The 22,782-nt window shown below is 35.6% G+C and overlaps 1 protein-coding gene across 7 annotated transcripts in view; it reads right to left on the bottom strand.

The window, feature by feature from the left end:
- Positions 1–22,782, bottom strand: part of PIBF1 (progesterone immunomodulatory binding factor 1) — a 107,123-nt gene that overhangs the window by 15,685 nt on the left and 68,656 nt on the right. For 4 of the 7 annotated variants that reach the window (XM_039570142.1, XM_010405570.3, XM_039570695.1 and 1 more), the window contains exons 13-16: positions 21,304–21,394; positions 16,089–16,191; positions 14,188–14,318; positions 5,053–5,137 (exon numbers count right to left, since the gene is read on the bottom strand). In XM_039570142.1, the coding sequence (XP_039426076.1) occupies positions 5,053–5,137; positions 14,188–14,318; positions 16,089–16,191; positions 21,304–21,394 (410 nt within the window). Of the gene's footprint in view, positions 1–5,052; positions 5,138–14,187; positions 14,319–16,088; positions 16,192–18,882; positions 18,932–21,303; positions 21,395–22,782 lie in introns of those variants that run through there. The other 3 variants (XM_039571202.1, XM_010405572.4, XM_010405573.3) reach the window with 2 other exon arrangements.

The raw sequence follows: 22,782 nt of genomic DNA, 5'->3' as shown, positions 1-22,782 counted from the left end.
TCCAGTGGATTATGAACTTCACATTAAAAATATAAACCCCAGCTAGTTAATTTTCAAGATTTTAGAACTCGGTTTCTACACTCCGTTTGAATTGGAAAAGCTGAAACAGATTTTAATTGTGCAAATTATTAGTTTTCTTTATTATGACACATCTGCATCTTAAATTTCTGAAGAAATAGTACAATGCTATACATCAAAGCATAGCAAATTTATAACCTCTTAAATATAACCTCAGGAAATTATAGCTAAAACTTCTTGCCAAACATCTGAGTGCTGACAGACTGCCCTTCCAAGTTTTCATCTGAAGTTTGAAAGCCAATGGATAAAGTCTAGAATTGCACTTCTGATGTTACAAAATACTACCAACTGCATCAAGCATGAAAGGCAATGGAACTGCCAGGAACACAGAGCCCATGGTAAATATTTCTCTTAGTCTGAGGCCGACTGTTGGAAAGAAAAAAACCAAACCAACAGACTAGATGAAAGGAATCATGCATCAAGAGCTTCACCAAAAAAAGATTTAGTGGATTCATCCCACTTAACTTTAGCACTTAACAGAAAACTGCACTTCAGTGCCTTTAAGTTAGAGATGCCCATTATATGCACAAAAGGATAAAGTTTGGATGCAGATAAAGGATGGCACAGAAGCTGGTGTTCTATACTCTACAGTTTTGGACACAAAATGCCCTCTTTATCACAGGTAAGTAATATTGATAGATAAGTATTTTTAATTGTTTTTTTCTTTGTTGGACTCTTTCCAAAGGTCATTAAAATTGCTAAGTTAACAGACAGCAATACACTTTTGTAGGGTTTTATTGGCCAGGTTAGGTTTCCGTTTAGTGATTTGAATGGTCCTACTGCAGCATTAGAAATGGGTCAGAGCTGGTGCAACAGGAAGAGGGAGGAGAAGAAGCAGGAGCAAAGCAGTAAGGCAGTGCTATAGCTATTGGGTCAACTCAGGCCTGATGTATAATTTCATCTGGATTTATGCTTTGAGGGAACATCTTTCTTACTTGTTCTCCTCTACTCTGACTATACAAAGACATGTGGGCAGTAAGTTCCAAATATGGGGACAGGTCATGCCGTTAATTACAAGCTGGGGTTGTGTTACAGTGGGGATACTGTAACACGTGTATCAATCAACGAGGCCCATGGAAAAGAAATATACATGGACCAGTTCTTGATAGCTGTTTCAGAGATGTTTATTTCTCCAGCCGCATGGCCGGGGCTCTGCCCAGGAACTGTTCCAGTCACGGGACCAAGGGTCCTTCTGCCCGCGCAGGGAACACAAACCAACCAATGGGAACGAGGCTGAGCAGGGGCAGGGAAACCCCGTGTCTGTGCCCTCAGGGCCCCTCTCCCAGGGCTACACGGCAGGGGGAAGGGACCCCGACAGGGTAGGTGTGGTTTGCAAGAAATTTTATCCTACCAGCTGATTCTCAGTGATCTGAATAAAAAACTAGTTTAAAAAGTGTTCCACATTCATTTACTAATCAATTCAGACAAAGAAGGAAGCAGTAGGCCAAGAAACAGTTCAAAATCTGGGCCAAGAATATAGTCTAGAAACAACCCCAACCTTCCTTTTTTCTCCTTCATGGGTGGACAGAAGCTTTTAAGGCTTTGCATAATCAAATAACTAGCTTTCACATTGATTTCCCACAGTAAAATATAAGAATCACCATCAAATTAGATGTCTACATAATTTGAAATAATGAACTATTTTATTACATTAACATTTACTGTAATTTTTTCCTGTAATGAAAGAGCTCATGTAAGAATCCTACAGAAATTCTTCCAAGATTCAAAGTATAACTTTCAACTTTCTTCTTCTAAAATTAAAATCTGTGAAAAGAGAAGATTAATCATGAATGTAAGTTCTTTATTTTAAAAGTGTATAAAATGCTGTAATTGCCTCCAAAGCAGCATTATGAATCTAGCTGATACCACAATGAGATAAAAATAAAAAACTCCCAACTCCTCAAACTCTAACATTCCATTAAAAAGAGTTAATACAGTCTGAGACCACACAGGCTGGAATACCTAAGTCAAAACTGTACACTTATTGAAACACGTTGCTGGAAGACAGCATTAGCATTGTTTTGGCATTTTGCTTGTACTTTTAGCACTTACTTTTAACATACCTAAACTTCATTTTATCTTAACTATGAATATCTTTGGTTTATCTATTCAAGAATTCTAATGTTTCTACTTGCAAACATGAGAGCAACAAGGTAATTCCTAACAAGACATGACAGTTTAGTATGTGCAATGACTAAACAAGGCTGATAGCAACCCTGTTACATGATAGCACATACCAAACACATAAACCCGTAATTCATCTTCTTTTTTCAAATTGTATGAATCTGCCTTTACAGGTTGCACGTCACTTTTATTTAAAAATGCAAACTGTTTAAATGCAGTTAACTCTTTACTAACTGGAAGTGAGAAAATTTGTATTCTTTATTTCTGTCAGCAAGGATAATTACTGGAAAATTGTGATGTTACTGCAAATTTAAATCTTTTATTAGGATGGCAAAGATGTATTGTCAAAGACTAACTCACTATCCTGTACAAAGATTTCAATATATGAGATAATTGCCTTTTAGAGAAATTCAGAAAGTGTAAAACTACTGGAAGAAGTTTGCATTAGAAGTAAAAAATAAAAGGCTGCATTAGGAATAAACAGAAGTGACAAAAGTTAAACCTACACACAAACACAAAAGCTACTTGTTCTTTTCAAACATTTTCCTGAAACAATTTTAGCTTATATTTTGTTTCATAGGAGTATTTTTTGTGCATTGTACTGGCATTTCATAATTTTCTTCCCTCAAAGAGGCAACTTCTACTGTTTCTTTTTCAGTAATTATATCCTTTTCGGCAGAGGTATCTTTAAAAAACATCTTCACTGTTTCACAAAACCAGTATGACTAATATGTCCTATTTTTAACAGATGTAAAAAGAAATTTGAGGAAACAGTACTAATTTTGGAAATATCTACTCAATTTCTTAAACATTTAGGGTATGAGGAACATTGAAGAAGTCCTTTTCAGACTCTTGTCTGAAGTATTTGCTTTTCTTTTCCAATCAAGCCTGCTTCTGCCAGCCTTCCTTGATTGTTTGACATAGTTTCAAAATTTGAAATGGTGAAATGACACAAAGAAGCAAACTGCTGCATATGAGGAATAGTTTATGAGGGGACTTACAGGGGCTAATGTTGTTTGGTTGTAAACAATGCTGCATAGCTTGAAGTTAGAAATGTTACAGTTTTCTTAGAAAACATTGCAAAATTTTTCTTCTACCACTTTCTACTGCTTTTAGGCAGCTGCAATGCATGCTCATTGATAAGACACTACTAAAACCAGGCACCCACAGTGTGAACTACTTTGCGATCATAACTAGTCAGCAGCACCCCTGCTTGGGAAAGAAGGAGTCGGAACAGGAAATTTTGAAAGAAATTAATTTGAAATTAGGCCAAGGGCCTATCATATTGGAAAAAAACACTACATGCTTATTAAATTAAGTCATGTTTCCTCAGAGTGTTTTTCATATCATTTATATAAGGATATGATAAAGCACGAATATAATGGTAAGGTTTATAAACTATCTAGAAATGTTTAAATCATAGACTAGTTTGGGTAGGAACTAAGCAAACAGAATTAGTAGTTTTCATTTAAGTTGAGGCTCACTTGGACTCAGCTGTCAGTGAAACTGCTTTGTTTTGGTTCTAACAAAAAGTAGTTTTTTAAGTGCTTGGGAGAGACAATCTAGTTTGGACCAATTAATGAAAGGGATTTTGGTTTACTGATCTAAGAAGGGAATTTGATGAACAGCATGAAAAGGAGATGAGGGAAATCAATTTTGGAGGTGGAATGAGACTTCAGGAGGTGCATGGATAGTCAGTTTTCTATGAAAAAAATGTATTAAAATGAGTGATAATCCAGTCTCTGACAGGATAATTTAGGGGAGTTGTAGCTTCCTTGAAAGGAATCTCCCCATCTTTTCTCTTACCAGTAGAAGATCTGAAAGATGTTGCCAAAGAGCTATTGATATAACTCTATGATCACTTTTTGAATAGATAACTAGGGTATCTGGGTACCTAGGTCCCATCATTCTGTATATATAACTTGCATTGCTTTTCCTCATATTCATAGTTCTTGATTTGTTAATGTTGTATTTTCTCTGCAAATCCTTGCCAAATTTTTCAGCAGCTCTGGGAGAAGATTTAATAGCTGCTCAGGTCAGCTTTTGGTTTTATATATTCAGTACTCATTAGCTTCAGAAAATTCTGTGGTATCATTCACATTCTCAGATTTCTGCAGTAAACTTCATTTATTTTCATCCTTTGTTTTAGACATTTAATCTGCAGATTTTCTCTCATACACCATGACATATTAGTCTCTTAAGATTGTTCACATAAAAATCTTGACAAGAGCCTTTAGGGTTCCCTAAATGGCATAATTTTGCACACTTTTAGATCCTGGAGTGTATTCCAGTTCAGTAGTGCCCTGATCCTTGCTTGGCTGAAACTCAGATAAGTACATAAAAAGTACCCCGACTCTTCTCTAAAACTGTGCAACTATCGTTTTGTTTCCTCTCCCATACCCCTATTTTGGAGTTGAAAAGGATTTCAAAGGAGTGTATTGGAAATGAATTGCACAGTGCTTTGGTCCAGTGTTTGGCTGCAAGGATTGGGGAGCACGAAGAGATCCTGAGGCATACTGTGGCACATGTAGGCCTTACAGATTACATGTGTATCAATTTTGTTGTCTTTATCTAGATTCTTGTTAAATGTTTGCAATCACCAAACACTTTGCAAGGCAAAAGAAAAGGAAGAACAGAGACACTAAATCATCAGAGAGAATTTAGCAACTGAGAGTACAACTGAGACCCTCCCCAGTATCTGACAGACATGGTCACCTGTGTTGCTGAAAATGACACAGACAAGGAAACCCCAACAAATTAAACCAAAGTAAATAATTTTTTTCTCCATGGTTTAAGGGCCAGTAGCGAAAAAGTGCACTGATGGTAGTAATGCTAAAAGAGGAAGATTACCTCACGGTCATTTAGAAGTCTCTCCAAATCTGCTGCCATTTGATTCTTGACACGCAGCAAAGCTGTCTTTTCTTTATTTAAAAGACTGGTAAAAAGAGGATAGGAAATGCAGTAATAGCAACAGATAATCTCTTTTAATCTTGTATTCTGGCTGAAACAAGCATTTTCTGAAGTTAAATACTGGCAACAATAAAAATCTGCTCAAGTAATTGTATCAAATGATCCTTCTCTATATTCAAGCACTGAAATTTTTATAAATGGGCCTAAATGCACTGATACACACAACACCTTACTTTAGTCAAAAACTACTCAAAGCCTTCATAAAATGCTTTTATTTTTTTTCTCTGAAGGGTAATTTAAATGATCAGAATCTTCTATTATCATTTCTTGGTTTCTTCTAGGCAAAATGAGATTATTTTACAAGCAAAGTAAGACTCCTTATATCTACACTTCCATATCAAAATGTGGATTTCTTTGTTGTATTAGCCAATAGCAATAGCACACTGTATGAACTCTTTTTATACTACTGTATTTAGAATTCTGAAAATAGCAGATACAAGGAAGAAAAACATCCAGCTCTTCCCCTTTCAGCTGTGTAGTTTCTGCCAAATTTGTAAATGTATTTTTGTTACTTTTAGTTTTTTTATTCCAGCATAATGCATGGGATCAAGTTTGTCCTATGAACCAAGCAGGAAAACTGATTTAGCATGAAGGCATGATTTTATAGTAGAATATAAAGTTTAACTTTAATAATTCTTTGTTTTCACAGTTATAGAAAATGAGCATTTGAAATATTTAGCATACACACTGTGATTCCAGGCAGCAGCTCTATAATAATTAAATGTATTTTCATATTTAGCCCCAGCATCAATTTCTAACATTAAATTTCAGACTAATGCATGCATAACACCAGTACATAATCTAGTTTGTTAAAGCAGCCACAGATATTTTCTTGGAAGACATGTTATATATGCCATTAGCATGACTTAACTAAATAGGTTATACAATATTAACTGTAACATAAACCAACAACTATGAAAAATGCAATTCTGCATATGGAATGCAAATACATAATACTGGAAACAGGTCAGGAGTTCAAAAGCAAATATATTAAAATTTTATAAATGGGGCAATTACATATGTTGCAAACACAAATTATGTAATATTTCCAGTATCTGATCCCAAAATGATCAACAAAATGAATCAATCTTTAATTGGCCATGTATCATCCGCTTGTTTCAAACAAGCAACATCATCCTTTGCCCCAGAGATTTTCTGGCAGTTCCTTGCAAGCCCTGTATTGTAAATTATGATTGTCAATTCCTTCTAGGCATTCATTAATTCTCAGAAAAAAATGTATGCTTTTGCCAATTTGCTCAGTTGTTTCAACAATTTAAAAGGAAAGTACTAATATTTATAAAAAACTATAAAAATATTTTAATATTTTCAAGAGTTTTATTTTCTGTCACATTTTTAATCATGATGAAATTGCTTTTTTTTCCCCTTAGGTACTTTCTTTTTCTTGGGTTCATGTGTTGTAACTTACATGTTGCTTTTTCTTGGATTTCTGTATTTCCTAAGAACATAAACTAATCCTTCAAGAGGCTCACAAAGCTATTTGAGAAGCAATAATACAAGTTTCCCATGACAAGCAGTGTATTTACTGACTTAAGCACAAACATCAGTGTTCATGACTGAACCAGAAGTTCATGTTTGAGGTTCAGTTTCATCTACAGAACAGAACCTATTCTACTTATACCAGTTATACCTTCTGAAACAATACATAAGTGATCCATGTAGAGCAGTACTAATTTTCTTTGTTTATAGTCAAATATAGGACATAGACTACTACAGTATTCAGTAGCACTTGATGTGTTTTCTGTCATACATATTGATACAGAATTACCAAAGCATGTGCAGACTTCAGATTTGGTAGTTTTGCAATACTTGTGCTTTTCCATCAATGTAGATAGAAGGGAGTAATTAATGTACTTATGAAAGAATACTGCAAAAGGCAAATACACATTTAACAGAAAAAGAAGTAGTTACCAGACAGAATGATAATATATGACAAGGTTAAACAGAAATAACTTCAAAAGTTCTATCTTGGGACGAAGACTGACCATGTCAGTCCCTGGTTTTAAAATGTTCTGAACCAGCATCTTGTCTATCAGCAAAGAGGTTCTAGCTTTAACCTGCCTTACACTCCCACCAAAGAGTAGTTTAAGCTAGTCTAGTTTTGACTGGCAGTGTAACAAATCAGAGAGCAGCTTCACAATTTGTTTTAGCTGACCTAAGTGAGAACTGTTGTTGAAGGATCATCCTTCCCTCACCACATCCTGGTAACCTACTCTTTCTGTTGGTACTAGACAATTTGTCACCACATAAGGTCCCTTCACTGATCTGGATGGACACTGGAGTCTTTTTAATGGTTATATTTCACATGGATCACCAAAATAACTTGATTTACCATGTACAGTGGAGACCTACAGCTGAAAGCAAGCATGCTCCATTTGGTGATGGAGTGCCTCAAGTGTCTTGCTATGATTCCGAAGCCACTATCTGTGAGTCTAGGCAAACCAGCTTCTCACACTGGAGTTCAAGGGTTGTAACTTTCATCTAAAAAGACAGGACCATGATGTGCTCCACAGCTCTGGTCACTGATGGCCTCACCCTGAGCATGGAGAAGGTGCCCTTTGTGAGATGTCATGTAACTGTGGCCCCAAAAGTCCAGGTTGGAGAACTAACTGAAAAGCAGTGCAGGTCCTGCTTTTTCTGTGTGCTTTTCCAGAAGAAACCACATTGTCTGGGAGGATATTCAGTTTCATTCCATCATGCTTTTAAAGCCTAGCCAGGTTTGAATCCAGGTACCAGGAATGCAGGGCTTACCATAAAATACACTTGTCATATGCATACACATTGCTCATAGCAACCACTGGCTTGTTTTGTCTTGCTTCACTCAGGATCTAAAGCCAAGGCAGCTTGGGTATCGTACGTAAGACATTTTTAGGTGACGTGATTTTTCTACAGAATGGATACTTATGAACTTCAGCCTTATAAACTCTTTTCAGTTTGGGCAATGAAACCATCTTAATGCTTAAGTGTAAATATACTAGTTACTATCCTGTTCAGAAGCATCTATAATTAGATATTCTGAATAATATGTTTATGCTGGACACACAAAATAAACATGGGTTTATATAGTACTGGATTTTATTATTACTTCTATTCAGTTTGAAAAAAAATGTAGGTTTCTTTTTTAGTGAACTGTGTACTCCAGATGCTGTAAGAAATAAGGACTGTGCCTTTCTGTTAATTTGCCCTTACAGAATGAAGTTGAATAGTCCAATACGGAATTATTTTTTTGCATCTAATATTCAGATACAATATTACCACTGAAAAAACCAAATACAAATAGTATATGTAAAGGTTTTGTACATATAACTGAATATATAATATAGCCATATAGTGAAGCTATCCCCTGCCTGCAAATTACAGATGAATAGCTCAAAGCAGGCAGTTATTTATTAGTCTAGGTCAAATTTTGTTCTTAAGTCACACAGTTAGAAACGGAGGTATAAGATGTTTTGTAAATAAAAGGTCTTCGCAAGAGAGAATACATGACAAATCAGTGATCTCTCATTGTGCAGCTAAATAACCACAGCTCATCTTTTTAAACAGATTTAGGAGAGTATTGCTTAATGACTTTAACTGGAATGCTTCAGGAGGCTTAAAAACATATCCATGAAGTGTCCAAATTAAAATTACTTTTCAAAATTGTTAAAAAAATAACCCCAAAATAACTAGTTAAAAAAACTTGTATTACAGATCAGAAAATGTATAAAAAAGGACATACTTCTACAAATTTTGCTTGGAGCATTTCTCAGGTAAGCTGCAGTACTTTTGGAATAGATGATGCATATTTCACAGAATGGTAATGTTCTCATAAAAAGCTCATTGCCCATTCTTTGATGGGAAAAACTCATCTAACACTCTATGCTGAGCTTTATGTTTGGATGGCAATTAGAGAACCCAAAATGTTTAGGTAAGGAACATTTCAGTACAAAGCTTCTTAGTGAGCAAAATCCTTCTATGGCTTCTGGATTTGCCACACAGTTAAGGCTTTTGAGGAGTGCTTTTGGGTAAGGGAACCTCTTTTAAAACCAGCCATTGGTACTGAGAAATTTGAGTAACTGTGTTTAAAATAAATACCCTCTCTTTATGAATGAAGTCCTTTTAACATCTCCAGTTATTTATAAACCTGGATGTTTTTAGCAGAAAATTATGTACTAAAACTACAATTACTTCACTACACACATAAGAATGAAACTCAGAGATTTGTTTTCCCACAGCATGACATAGTTATAAGCATTTCTTTTCAAAATGAGTGCTAAATGTGTTTTCAATTTTGGCTAAAGAACTGTATGCTAGAGAGATTTCTTTATAGTAGCAAGAAGTCATCCTCACACATAGCACTGCTCTTATTAACCATCACTATTTACTTTTATTAACAAGAGTGCTATGTGGTCTAATATAAATAAGAAGTTACTTAACAGAGTATTTTGAGATATGCAGACCACCTATAAATTCACCCTGCACATGCCCTGCCACTCAAGACCAGAGGTTTTATATCCGAAACGTATCTGCAGGTGTATGGCTCACTTCACAAGCACACGTGTTCTGCTCCCAGAACCAAGTTCTCTTTGAGGCCAAGTGCCAGCACAGCCCATGGCCTGCCTGGGAGAATCCTAAGGGATGGGAAAGAGAGTGGTAGTGAACACTGATGTGGGCAACACCTGACAAGAGCCTCCATTACCCCTAAACAACCTCTCCTTCTATCTTCGAGTGGTAATATGCTTGTGCTTTCACACTTGAACCTAAACAGCGGTCTCAGCACACCTTTAATAAGCTGGTGGTGGGTCCCTAAGTTGTTCATGCAAATCACAGCAGTGGTAGCTGCTCAGCTAAGCATCTACTCCAACCACAACAGCACTTGCAGCTCTTATGAAGGCATGGCTAAAGACCCACAGAGCTGCGTGAAAGATGTCCAGAACAGGCACACTTCTCAGCAAACCAACAAAGTATCTCCAGCTCTGCTGGAATATACTACTTTAAGACTTTAATTCTGTCTGGTAAGTATTCTGACTGTTTCTCCCCTTTCAGTGAGAAGCTGGATGAGGCTTTGAGCAACCTGGTCTAATGGAAGTTGTCCTTACCCATGGCAGGGGGGTGGAACTAGATGATCTTTAAAGGTCCCTTCCAATCCAAACCACTCTGTGATTCAGTCTGACAGCTACTGACACAGGCAACCTTGAGCACCACTTGAACGGTCCTTTCAAGTCAGGAAGACATTTTGATTTGAAGGCTCTGAAAGACAGCCTTAGCTCTAGAGGTGTGATGCTTAAGGATGAAGGCAGCTAAGCTGCTCTAGTCAAAGTGAACTTTGAAGACCATGCTGGAAAGAAATTTGTCTTCAGGACTTGTCAAAAATATTGTATCAAAATGATCTGTCCAGATCTCTCCCATTCCTCTTGCAGAAGTAACTGCTGTCAGAAATGACACTTCAATAGAATTCTCAGTGTGGAGAATCGTGAACACATCTGTTGCCTGTTAAGGGACCATTATACAAATGATTTTAGGCCATTTTAGGAAAAATTGATGAAGATATGGCCCAAGAACATCCAAAATGAGATTTCTGTCATAGATAGCCTTCCTCGAACTTGTCTTCCTCTTGTGCTGATTCAACAAGCCTACTTTGTCAAAGTATCAAACTCACATCCAGTAGCAACCAACAAACTTCTTAAAACATGGAAATACAAAGTGATGCAGGTTGCTACAAACATTTATAGGTTGCAAGAAAGTACTGACTCATCATCCTGGGTAATCTGCTGGAACCAAATCACGCCAGGAGTATGTTTTAAAAAGATTATTGGCCGTGATCACTGTGTACAGAAGGCAATTACGGATTAAGACTAAAAAAGTAAATTCACTTGCAAATAAGTCCTTGCTGATTGCTCCACAAGCAAGTTAAGTGGGAGGTGATAGAGAACACTGGCACTGATAACACAGATGTGCCTGCTCTGCTTGGGGAATCCATGATTTACATAATGCAGAACCATCTCTCTTGATGAGCAGATGAGATAAAAACACAACACAAAAAGAACACCCCTCCACCATTGAATCTGCACACTAAACAAGAAGGAAGGAAAATTATGATCAAGCACAGGGCAGCTGTAAGGATAAATAAAATATTCAGTCTTGATTCTCAGGGTGCAGGCATATCAACACTACATTAATTTGTCTACAATCTGGTACTCAAATATGAGATTAAAAAAAAAGTATCCAAAAAATCACTAGTATTTTTAAAGGTCTGTCTGAAAACAAGAATTCAAGCACTGTATTTCTTTTAGCTGGTTCTTGTGAAATTGCTATTTAGAAACAAAACTAATGCATTATTGTGTTTAAAGTACTAAAAAATAATGTACCTGGTGTAACTGTAGCACAAATTAAACCTCAATTTAGAGGCTGTTGCAGAATTGAAGTAATAACTACTAATAGCTAATTGAATGACTATGAATAACTAATTGAAGTAATAACTATTAATTTTAAGTAATGGTTGAAAAATTTCATTTTGAATGTTTTTACAAGTATTAAAATTTCCCCTCAGCTCTGAGACACAGAGAAACCAGGCTTCATAAACCATGTTTAGTGTTTTCACTAGTATTTTTCTAATAGCAACAACATTATCTGCAGAATTTAGGGCTCTCCTTGAGGAGCATTAATTCTCTGAACTCATCCTCTCAAAAATATTCCACACACAAACCAACAAAATGCTGTTTAATAAACTAAGAGGGATAGGAACAGTGGGCTAAATCTTTTGATCCAGCAGAGCTTCACTTGGCATGTATTTGGTAGGGATTATCATTAATTTACTTAAATCCCATTCTGATTCAGTTCTGCAATAGCTGGGAGTAATTTGAAATCACCTAAGGGGTATTTTAATTTAAAACTGTCATCAGCAGATTCCAAAAGGTAATCTTCATGACAAAAAGTTTCTTGAACGCAATGGTTCTCTGGTTAGAAATCCCTTCCTCTAACCATCCTCTCACTTATGGGAAAGCAAATGACCAACATTATCATTTTTATCCCAGATTATGATTTCTCATGTGTGCCAGGGAATATCAGCTAACCAATCAGGACCTTTTTTTTAAATGTGGAGCTATGAATAGCAAAATTAGGGACTACTAATATGCACAAAAAGCCCTAAGACATTAGGCTGTTCCCAAGAATTTCTCTGGCCAATTAAACTAGGAAAACTTGTGATAGTGGAATAAAATCTATTTTTAATTGAAAACAAATATTGAAAATACAGGAAAAAACCTTCTAACCAAAATATTTGATATGCAAAGTAAGTGTTACTTTTTTTGCTATAACATTTTTTGTCAGGTCACACTTTCATTTACAGAAACACAGACTAGTGGTGAGTACACCCCAGCTCCCCACAGTAGAGTACTGCTGGTATGTTTAACATGAATGCTCACACTGTTGGGCAGATCCATTTTCTTTCTTAACCTGAGGCACTTTAAGATGCAAAAAATTTCCTTTACAGTTAATGGGCAGTAAAAGGAATCTCTAGGAAATTACTCACTCCACCCAAAATCTGAATTATGCTTTGGAGATGTCACTTCCTCCATGAACTACTAAGAAAAGTTGACCTAAGTCTCTAATTTAGGTACCTTAATTTGTAGAGAAAAATTAGGAAGAATATCTGGGCATACAGATTATTGGCAATGAGCCATTTAACTCAAGATAATCAATGTTAATAACTCATTTAAATTCTTTCATATTTTAAAGCATGAAACATACACTTTCAGAAATGACCTCACCTATTTACTCCCTTTTTTTCTTCCTTTTGAGAGACTTTTGGACTACCTTGTGAATAATGAAATCATTCCATTATTATTACCATAATCCAAAAATTTAATTTGCTTGTGACCAACTCTTTGATATTTTTCACAATTGGAAAGTAAGACACTGTATATAGAGAACATTGTGATTTGTCATTTCCTGGAAAAATATAACTTGTCTTTGAAGTGCTTCTTGTATATAATAAGTCTAGGACAGTATTAAAAACATGTGATTCTGGAATTAAAAAAAGATCTATTCTTACTGAATCAAAGTTAAGCCCAGTGAAAGACATCTTGTCAGGAAGTATGAATGAATATTTCAGTTTATTTATAAACTTACTGATTCATATATAGATTTGCTTGGATAATAAGCATTTTTAGGTATTCCTCAAGGCATAACAAGTACTATCCCAAACCATCAAAACCCTCTGAATATATACATATGTAAGACAGTATGTTAGATTAAGTATTAGCTAGGGTGAATCCTGTTTTTTTTATTTTAATTGTTTCAGTAGATTAGTTGGAAAACCCTGTATTTTTTATGTAGTTGCTTCATAATAGAATCACAGTAATGCCTCCTAATAGTTTGCTTTTCCTAAACCAAGACACCACAAAAACACTTAATACTTAAAATGCTAATTCTTCTGTAGAGCAGTGGAACTCGGCTACCAACGTCCTTGAAAATCAAGGGACATATTATTTTATAACAGCTTACCTGGGAATCAGGTGCTAAACATAATTTATAAAGCTGTACAATGCTGGGAAGTTGCTCAGTGGACAGAGAGCTCTGACAGATGGATACAGCAGCCAATCAGAGACTCTCCACTAGAGAATATGCTCTAATTATGGCTGAAATACCCTTTGCTGGTGGACTACTCTATTATTTTTCCCTGACTTTATTTCTTTATTTTTACTGTTGTACAGTTGTTGTGTCATTCTTTCCTTTTACTCTTCTAAACTCTTCTCTACTTCATGAGAGCTCTTCTCAGTTCCAAATTCACTTTAAACCTGTCATAGGTACTTTTCCAAACCTAAATTCCCCTTCTCTGACATTATGATAGAAATCACAAGTGCTACAGTTCCAGCATGAAGACTGGAGTTGGTCAATCATGGAGTGTTAACATCTCAACTTTGTGGACAACATAATTTTTTTTCTAATGATAAAAATATAAGTGATTTTTCATTCAGTTTAAGAGAAAATAAAACAAGAATCAGTGATTTTAATTACCTGTTATCTTTTTCAAGTTGTGTAATATGTTCTTTCTGTAGACTTATTTGAGAATCTCTCTGTTGCACAGTTTCAATGAGGTATTTGTATGGCTGTTGTGCTTGGTTCAACAAAGAATTTGCTCTGTCAAGCTGCCAAAAAAAAAAAAAGTATTACTACTATAAATTTTGTAATTCATAAAGCACAGTTACTTGATTATTATTGAATTATTATTGGACATTATTGATTTTTACCGATTGCATATTAATATAAACTCCAAACCTGTTACTACACACACAAAAAAGGAAGCACACCACCTTCAAATTGATAACTAGTACATTATCTTCTCACTTTTCTGTTCTAATTGTGTGCTATTTTCACTTCAATAATGGTACCACTCTCTACACTTCCCTAATCTGCATTTTCAAGAGTTTTAGTCTAACAGCTTCCATTGATTAAAAAAGTAAGTAGAGTCAATTCCTCTGTTTGTGGTCTTACTGGCTTACTGTGGTCTTTTCCTTCCTCCTTTAAAAAGCTGAAAAAGTTGTATCATAAATACACTGCAAGTATTTGATCCAAGTTCAAAAGAAAAGCTGATAAAATCACTTTTGCATCAGCTTTTTATCTATGTTCTAGATTTCATCTAGATGACTGAACAAACTGTCAGTCAAAAGAACAATAATGGACTACCTAAGCATGCTGTAGTCTACAAGATCTCTGGTTTGTTCGTAAATAAAAAGAAAATCAAGGAAGACAATAGCTTGGAGCAAAAATCACGTAATGAAGCAAAGAGAAGTTTTAGAACTTTATATAAAAAACCAATGTTTAACTTTGTACTGTATTGCATTCTGATTTAAACTATACAATTATATGATAAAAGATCAAGAATTTAATGGTAAGATAAAAATGAGTTGAAGAAGTTCCTGTGGAACTCTGCAGGAATTTGAACTAAGGTCACTGATACCGAGTCTTTCATCAGTGATCTAGAAGCAAATATAAAACTACTGTGGGTAAGGAACGTATGGAAGTGAAACCCAAGAAGATTTAAGATAAAGAATAGTGATATGGAAGAATACCAAGCATAACAATGAATTCACCAATTTCCTGATGTCTCCAAGTAAAAACCTGACAGAATATGTTTTAGTCAAATAGAAATTACTATGATATACTTAAGAATCCATAAAAAATTGTAGTATTGGTTAAAAAATCCCCCAAACTTCACTATTCATGTATCTTTCACTGAAATAATCTATATAATAATATATATACACATATAAAATTTATAAAATTAATGTAATTTAAACATATGTAGAAATTCAAGTATTTGTACTCTGTGAAGTACTTGGATGTAGAAATTCTAATTTGTAATTACCATGGCTTTAAAAATCAAACTGTTAACCACATTCCTGAAATAGCAAACCTACAAATTCCATATGGTGGCAACATCTAATAGCAAACCTAGTTGTCCCTTCGTTCCTAAGAGAAAAACAAAAAGACAACCTTAAATTTTTTTTAAAAAATTAGTTTGCCCTAAGTCTGGGACATTTCAAGCTGAGGTTTGTCAAATATCTTCAAAAGTGATTTAAGAGAAGAGCTGTGTAAAAACTAGTGATGTATTCATTGAACAATTAAGTATCAAACAGAACAAACTAGCTTGGCTGGCTGTTCTTCTGTTCAGAAATCAAAACGTCCATCTGGCTCACATTCTTGTTTAGCCTGTAAAGTAATCTTTCTTTCAGTATTAATTGCAAAACAAATTACAAACTTCTTTGAAAACTTCTGTCATGGAGTTTTGGTTAATTATGAGGCCATTTTTTTAACATCAAATAGATAAAAAACACTGTTTAGAAAATATTTCATTTTATGAACAGCTGTTCCGCAACGTTTCTACAGATTTGAATTTTTGTGTAATAATGATTTACCTCTTGTGAAATCTGTGTTACTTGTTCCTTCTGATGTTCCAGATCTTTTACAAGCAACGAGTTTTGCTTTTCTAGCTGCAGTAATCTTCTTGCCAAGTGAACACTGTGCCAATAAAAAGCAAGCTCAACTTGAATTTTTTCCAAAATAGGCAAAAGAAATTCTCACATTTATACTTCAGGACTTGATTGCCTTAATTTTTCACCAATGCTTAAATATTAACATATATAAACCACATAGTTAAACATGCTGCATGGTCAAAGTTAGAAAAACAGTGAAAATATCACAAAATTTAACAGCACAAAAATAACGTTCACACAGTTAAGCTGTTGTAATATTTTATATAATTACCTATATAATTTGTCCAATACTACACAACTACAGTAATACTCTCAAAATACTTCATTTAATTATGATTATTTACTTCCTAGCAGCTTTACAGAATCACTTTAATTCTAAGTTAAATAATTGTTTAAAAATGCACATTAATATACGTTTTGCAGTAAAACACTGAAAAATGTAGTATTTTATCCCTTTCAAAAGAAAGGCAAAATTGTTTTGTCTGACATTTAATATGCTAAATAATTAAATGTTATTGCCAATTTCGTTTTAAATAAATTCTTATGTAGAGAGTCACAGATCCACTTTGAAGAGAAAGGATTACTGAGTTACTTAAACAACCTAGCTAAAAAATGAGATCCTCAACATCTTGCACGCTCCATGTCCAGAAATGAAGAGTTTATTATCCATTCAAGAGCACAGGTCCATAGGCCTCAATGGGAAGATTCAATATGCACTGCAGAGCCTACTAATGCATCTAACCTAGTCTTCCAAACTCTTATGAATCACAGAATGGGAAAGGCTGGAAGGGACCACAGTGGTCATCTGGTCCAACCTCCAGAGCACGTTGTGCAGGAGTGCATCCAGGTGGTTCTTGAGTAACTCCACACACAGTTCCTAACCATAACAGAGAATCTGTGAGAGAGTAAGTGGTCTAAAGCAGACTACAGGGAGAGTATATTTACCCTGAGGCTCAGGCTTAGAGTGCATAAATTGAGATCTTTGAGTGCTATAAGTTTATCTGAAAATTTGACCAGTCATAACCTCCATCTCTTCCTCAATAAAATGGAATACACTTTTAGATTTTGCAGAAGTCTTAATATTCTTCATCTGTGTTATAAACATATTCTTTCATGCAGAAATCTCATCTAGTACAAAAGAGAAAGGAACCACTTCTCTGACTAGTAGCTATTAGAGTGTAAGGGAGAACTTGGATACCTTCCCATGACAACTTTAGGAATGCAGCCCATCATAATTCTCCCAGCTACAACTATTCAGTGAATTTTACCTGAATTTGGAAATATTTAAGGGTAACACAAGTACATCTTTCAAGTATACTTGTCAGCATGTTTTTCAATTAGTTTAAATTTAAAGCAAAGGTACAAAGGGACTGGTGTGCAAAGACATCTTATGCTGGAAACATTTGATTCCAACTATACTAGAAAATTATGTGGTGCTCAAGAACTCTTTGTTAGCAAACCACCAGAGTCATCCTGGTAGTGTTCTGCACTCTCTCATTAACACCTCCCAAGCAGTTCCTAGGCATAGCTGGCAAGTCAGCATGGGCAAGGAAATCACTGCCAGTACACTGTTCACATGTAGCCTAAACTACTCTGAGAATTGTTTTATGGAAATGGACTACTACAGGCCATTTGTTCTTGATGCTTCAGAGTGTTCCCAGGCATGCCTAATTTAGTACTATGGATATACAGTGCCTACATCTGAAGTAATGAAATAGTTGTTTCTGGCAAGTGGGCAAAGAGGTATAGACCCCACACTGCTTGAAAAGGTGGGTTTTGTACAAACTATCAGAGACTGAAGTGCATGATGTGAAATTAAAAGAGCTCTTCATTGAGGATCCCAGAAGTCTGAGATTAAAGAGCAGGTAGTGGACTCCAGAAAGAAGATTATTCACGTTTGTAATATATTCTCTTTCCTTAAGCAATCCTAGAGAGCAGAAAACTTATCAGTGTTTCTTTAATGGCTCTAAACATAGAGGATGGTGTCAGGGTCTTTGCTTTTAAAAACTTTGGCAGCCAAAGGCATCACACACATTTTCTGCATGGCAGTTTTCCTTGAATCAAAACAGCAGGTAAACCATACACAGTCTTTTATGGCTTTTTTAATCTTTTAAATTCTAAAAGATAAAGAAAGTTTATGAAGTCTCCAACACTATTATGAAGGATTAAGCCAGGTTTATTAGTCAATGCCTTTTAGAACAAAAGTGGAGTACATGAGTCATTCTCATAGAGCCGCTTCTAAGCTCAGAAAGTGTCTTCCAAGCATATCTGAAATCTTGGCCTGATCATCAGATTCAGCATTCAAAGGAGATTTAACCAGAGTTTTTATACATGCAAATAATCTAAACTGAATCTAATAAGGTGGGGAAAAAGAAGGATCTAAGCGGAAACTCAGAGAAGTGCCCAAACTATTGACAGAAGAGGAATAAAATGAAGCTTTAGGAAATGGTGCTACAGAACTCTCAACAGTTTTCTAAACCAGACAAACAACAGGGTTATGGAGGCCTTTTTGCACACTCCTCACCCCCACTGTTTTCCTTCTTCTTCAATTTTATGCAGTATAAAGACAAATCTTACAAGGAAACAATCTGAAGAGGCTTAAAAGAGCAAATTAAGCCATGCCAAAGTTAAGTACTATATAAGATCTTTGTCAGCAATATGTAAGTCAGTGCACAATAGGTCTAATCTGACTGACAATCACATCAACAACACTTACCTGAAAAACGAATATATAGGGCAGAAGAAACAGTATGTGGCCCATAAATCTGTGTTGAAAATATGAATAGACCATCATTTGCCCTTAGTTCTGATTGGTAACTTTTGACATTAAATATCCTTTGTTATGGAGAAGATAGGGGTTAAGAAGACAAAAACAACTAAACAAAATACTTGCAGTAAAAAGCAGCTGTAAATGACAAAAACTCCTATTACAGCTTCTGAATGCTAGAAATGTACCCTGTGAAGCTGTGATACATGGTCACCCTGTCTTTATACTCTTCTTGGTGTGTCCACCAATGACTGTGGAGTTTCTCATTTTGGTCAAAGCCTACCAGTAGCACAAATTATGCAGCTGATTTCCTGCATTTGATCAAATTGTAGGCAGACTCATATTCCATGGAATAAACCTAATCCTATGAGAACCACCATCCTAATTTTGAACAACAAATTCTGTGGTTACAGTTTATAAGTATTTTAAATAAACCCACATTCACAGAACCATTAAGGTTGGCAAAGACCTCCAAGATCATCGAGTCCAACGTAAGACTGAACACCACACTGACAACTAGACCATTGTGATGCCTTTTCCTGGCCTTAAAATCAAGAGTCATACACGGTTAGAAGGGGAAAAGGGATTTTACCTTGGTATTTATTTTAAGGATCCTTAGGTGTACACGTCCAGGTCATATGCATCGAGATGCACCCCACTGAGTCTATCTCTGTGTGTCCCCCCCCGCCCCCCAACATTGGTTATAACCTTATAGGTTTTACTAATTAGCATATCTATCAAAGATTCCCCAATGAGAGGCTCAACTGAGCCCCCTCCCCAAGGAACCTTCTCCTGGATGGTTCTATCTTGGTTTACAGAATGTGTTCTGGAGGGGACCTTGGGGTCTGGGGCACACTGATCCCTAGCTACGAAGCTTCTAAAATGTTTAGTCTCCTAGCTTGGCAAACAAGTCCAAGAATGTAGGCAAAAGCACTAGGAGTACAGAAGTTGTAAAAAGGTATAACAGGGGTATAAAAGAAAAGGCAAAAATCTTCATGGCATCAATGCCACCTTCCACGGATGGTGATTCCACCAATCTTCCTGGGCAGCCTACTCCAATGCTTGACAACAAGAAATTGTCCAGCCTGAACCTCCCCTGGCACAGCTTGAAGTCATTTCCTCTTACCCTGTTCTTAGCTGCGTGGGACAAGTGAGTCATAGCCACAACACACAGGCTCACAATGAGCCATTCAAATGTCAGTATTATTTCTTAAAGACAATGCATAATATAAATTTATTAGTTCAGAATGACTATGATCAAGAGGTATATTTTTCACCTATGCATCATTTTAATATATTGATCAAATTTTCAAATTGGCCAAACCAGAGCAAACTAAAAAAATGCAACGTGAATCAGATCCTGTATTAGTGAAGATAAAATAGTGATGCTCTGAACCATTATCCTTGTTAATATCCTGACAGATATGTCTTACTATTAAATACAATGATTTTTAGGGTATTAATAATGCATATCCTATTACACAAATGTAAACAATGTAACTAATCTGTTTTTACAGCTGCTTAGTTTTATACAATTATAATTAATATTTCTGAAAGTCAATGAGAAGAGATCTTAAAATGACCTAGAAAAATATGTATATGCTCATTCATATGCATCAACGACATTAACAGGTCCTCGTCCTCAATCTATTCCTGTATACTTAAGTCATTAAAAAAACCTCTTTATGTTAATCAAACTGGCTGGATTCGAAGACAAAACTGTTGGAACCCTGGGTTCTGAGAATTTCAGACAGGCAGTGATCCTCAGAAGCACACTGTATTTGATCTGAAACCCTGGGAAAGGCTCCCTAAATTGTGTGATAACGCTGAGATTGTTGCTGTGTAATTAAAAGTTATATCACTGGGTGGAATATATAGAGGAGTAGAAAAATTAGGTTTAGGGGATATAGGTAACAATATGGAGGATGTTGGGTGTGGATCTTCTTCTTCCTTTCTCCTTCCTCTTCACAAATCTAGGGTTCTGGTATTGGATTAAGAAAACCGGACTGTGGGTCATGAACAGCTAGTTACTGGATTATAAATAAAAATTACTTGGTTGGGTAATTTACACCTTAAAAAGCCTTGGAAGTTAGAACTCACGGCCATTTTCCACCTTGTTAAACTTGGAGGCACACTCTGTGCAGCTGTGTTATAGATAAGATATAATAAACAACTAAGTCTGAAGATGAACTCTCGGTCTCCTGCATCTTAATTCAAACTCTGAGTAAAGGAACTCACGAAATAGAAGCAAAGAAGAAAAGAAACGGTAAAAAGAGGAAATTAACCCTGGGACACTAATACAATACGTAATGCATGTTATCTTCATTTAGTTTATCTTGAACAAATAAATTCATTAGGTACTTTTTTTACCTTTGCTTTAGTCGTCTTTTGGCTGTTGTAGGAACATTAGCACCATATCCGTATGAGAAGAGAACCCTTTCAGCTTCAATTTCATCTTCCACTGCAAAAAATTGCAGAAAGGTGCTGTTGAAGAACAGTGCCAGAACTTACAAACTTCTAAGCAATTCCATTTACAGCTCAACATACAAAAACATTTTTCTAGAAGCTAAATTTTCAGTTGGAGTAACCTTCTGGACTTAAGTGGAACAATTTTTTTCACCATTACCATTAAATATAGTGCCACACTTTAATTACCTACAACACTTTTTATTTTTATGATTAATATAAATTCAGGTTTCCTCTATCCTGTAAGATGAAGTGGGCCAGAAAAAAAAAAAAAAGAAAGAAAAAAGAGAAGCCTATGTGTGAGGTAGACAGGGGCAGAGAGGGGGACCGAGAGGAGGGATAAAGGGGGACAACGAGAAAAAATGGGACTGGCAGGGGTGTGAGAGAAAGAGAGAGAACAAGTGAACACCAGCCCAGGCACCACACAAAAGCTTTGATGAATCAAATCGCCGGTAACAGGAGAAACAAATTTGGAAATGATTTGAGTCCTATCTGACTCATCTTTCTTAATGCTCAAGTGCCTCAAAATCAGAAATACCTTCATTTCTCAACAACCTGCAAAATGCTGTAAATTCTGTTCTCACATGTCTAATACCCTTGTAGTGCTATTTTAAATAAGGATTCTTAAAACACATTTAGAAAGTGAAAAGCCTCTAGAAGAGCACCTGTGGTAAGTCACATATCTAGTTATATTAAAAACAATATAGAAAGTTCAGTAAGTGTGACAGAAAAAGTTTACTGATGTGGCACTACAAAGACAGCAGAACTTCAGAGCTGTCTTAAATATGACAGGGAATTCTTCAGTGCTGTAAACACCTCTGGTTCAGAAAAACATAAAGAATAATTCAACCTGCCTTTGTTAATACCCCTCTTTTTGGTTACATATTCAGTGTCACAAGTCTCAGAAAAACATCAGTAAGATCCTGTCCTGTAAATTCAGATCTGTCAGCAGTGTCCAGTAAATGTCATACCATGAAGACAAACGCAAAAGAAATTGGAAATGTTGTAGTTATCAAAGTAGTGGTTTGTATCAGTGTGTGATTCTTTTCTCTTAAAACATTCCAGGCTCTTCACCTGACTTTGTGGTGTAAAATATACATTTTACAAGCTAGAGGACACTTATAAATGACAGTTTCTTATGCTACCCAGCAAAGACATGCCATTGTGAGGATACAGAGAAGTTCAATCTTTTTCTTAGAAAGATACTAACCAATGGAAACGAGAAAAATTGAACAACTGGTTTACAACAGAAATACTCTAACAGGAAGATTTTATCCTGAAAACGAAGAATAGACAAATGCAAAGGAAATTTACTATTGTTATTCATGTGGAAACCTCTCATGTGCTGTAAGAAGTGGCTATATAAATTCTTGATAGCTTCCT

Source organism: Corvus cornix, chromosome 1 (genome assembly GCF_000738735.6).
Source record: "Corvus cornix cornix isolate S_Up_H32 chromosome 1, ASM73873v5, whole genome shotgun sequence".
NCBI lineage: Eukaryota > Metazoa > Chordata > Aves > Passeriformes > Corvidae > Corvus > Corvus cornix.
The sequence above is the reverse complement of the archived record's forward strand: the minus strand, read 5'-3'. Positions and strand labels throughout refer to the sequence as shown.